This window comes from Chiloscyllium plagiosum, chromosome 41, assembly GCF_004010195.1.
Source record: "Chiloscyllium plagiosum isolate BGI_BamShark_2017 chromosome 41, ASM401019v2, whole genome shotgun sequence".
Taxonomy (NCBI): domain Eukaryota; kingdom Metazoa; phylum Chordata; class Chondrichthyes; order Orectolobiformes; family Hemiscylliidae; genus Chiloscyllium; species Chiloscyllium plagiosum.
The window spans coordinates 2,292,421-2,293,256 of record NC_057750.1 but is presented as its reverse complement, the minus strand read 5'-3'; the positions used below and the strand labels follow the sequence as shown (position 1 = coordinate 2,293,256).

At 43.5% G+C, this 836-nt stretch overlaps 1 protein-coding gene across 1 annotated transcript in view; it reads right to left on the bottom strand.

Annotated features, from left to right (window-relative positions):
- The window catches only part of LOC122542681 (putative Kunitz-type serine protease inhibitor), a 26,631-nt gene extending 26,080 nt beyond the window's left edge, over positions 1-551 (bottom strand). Inside the window, exon 1 of the mRNA XM_043680658.1 lies at positions 495-551. Coding sequence (XP_043536593.1) covers positions 495-551 — 57 coding nt within the window. The remainder of the gene's footprint in view (positions 1-494) is intronic.
- Between the last annotated feature and the right edge of the window lie 285 nt (positions 552-836).

Here is an 836-nt window from a genome sequence, read left to right as displayed (position 1 = left end):
TTTGGTGTCACCTGCAAACTTACTAACTGTACCTCTTATGCTCACATCCAAATCATTTATATAAATGATGAAAAGTAGAGGGCCCAGCACCGATCCTTGTGGCACTCCACTGGTCACAGGCCTCCAGTCTGAAAAACAACCCTCCATCACCACCCTCTGTCTTCTACCTTTGAGCCAGTTTTGTATCCAAATGGTTAAGTGTATAAAACCTGCCCTGATTTGCCTTTCTAAAACACAACACCTCACATTTATCTAAATTAAACTCCATCTGCCATTCCTTTCTAGCTAAGATGGTGCCTGGTGTGGTGACATTAGAGTTTTCACTGTACCCCTGTACTTTTGCCTTTGAGTACATGCGACAATAAAATCACACTGAAACCAAATTCCATGTGCTAGTGAGCACAGCCACTGCTTGAAGAGCAGAAAAAAAAAGAGTTGAGCATTGATCACCTACTAGCACAGACACAATGGGCCAAACTCTCCCTGTGCGGTACCAAGCCCAGGATTCTACGATTACCGGGAACGAAGCTGGATAAAGGTCTGGCCGCCATCAGAATAAAAGCAAGAATTGGCAGTGTAAATGAGAAAACGGATGATTGAAACAGAGAACGACTGCAGAATTCTGAGTTGGACAGAGGGTGCAAGAGTTGCAGAGAGTCAGTGTGTGCAGGTACAGCATCTCATCAGGAAGGGTCATGGTCCTGATGATTAATAACTTTATTAGGAGAGGAACGGAACATAAAAGTAAGGAGGGAATGTATCCAGGGCATTGGTGTAATCACATCTCAAAGACTGTGGTGCAGTTTTGGTCTCTGTATTTAAAAAGGAAGGATGTA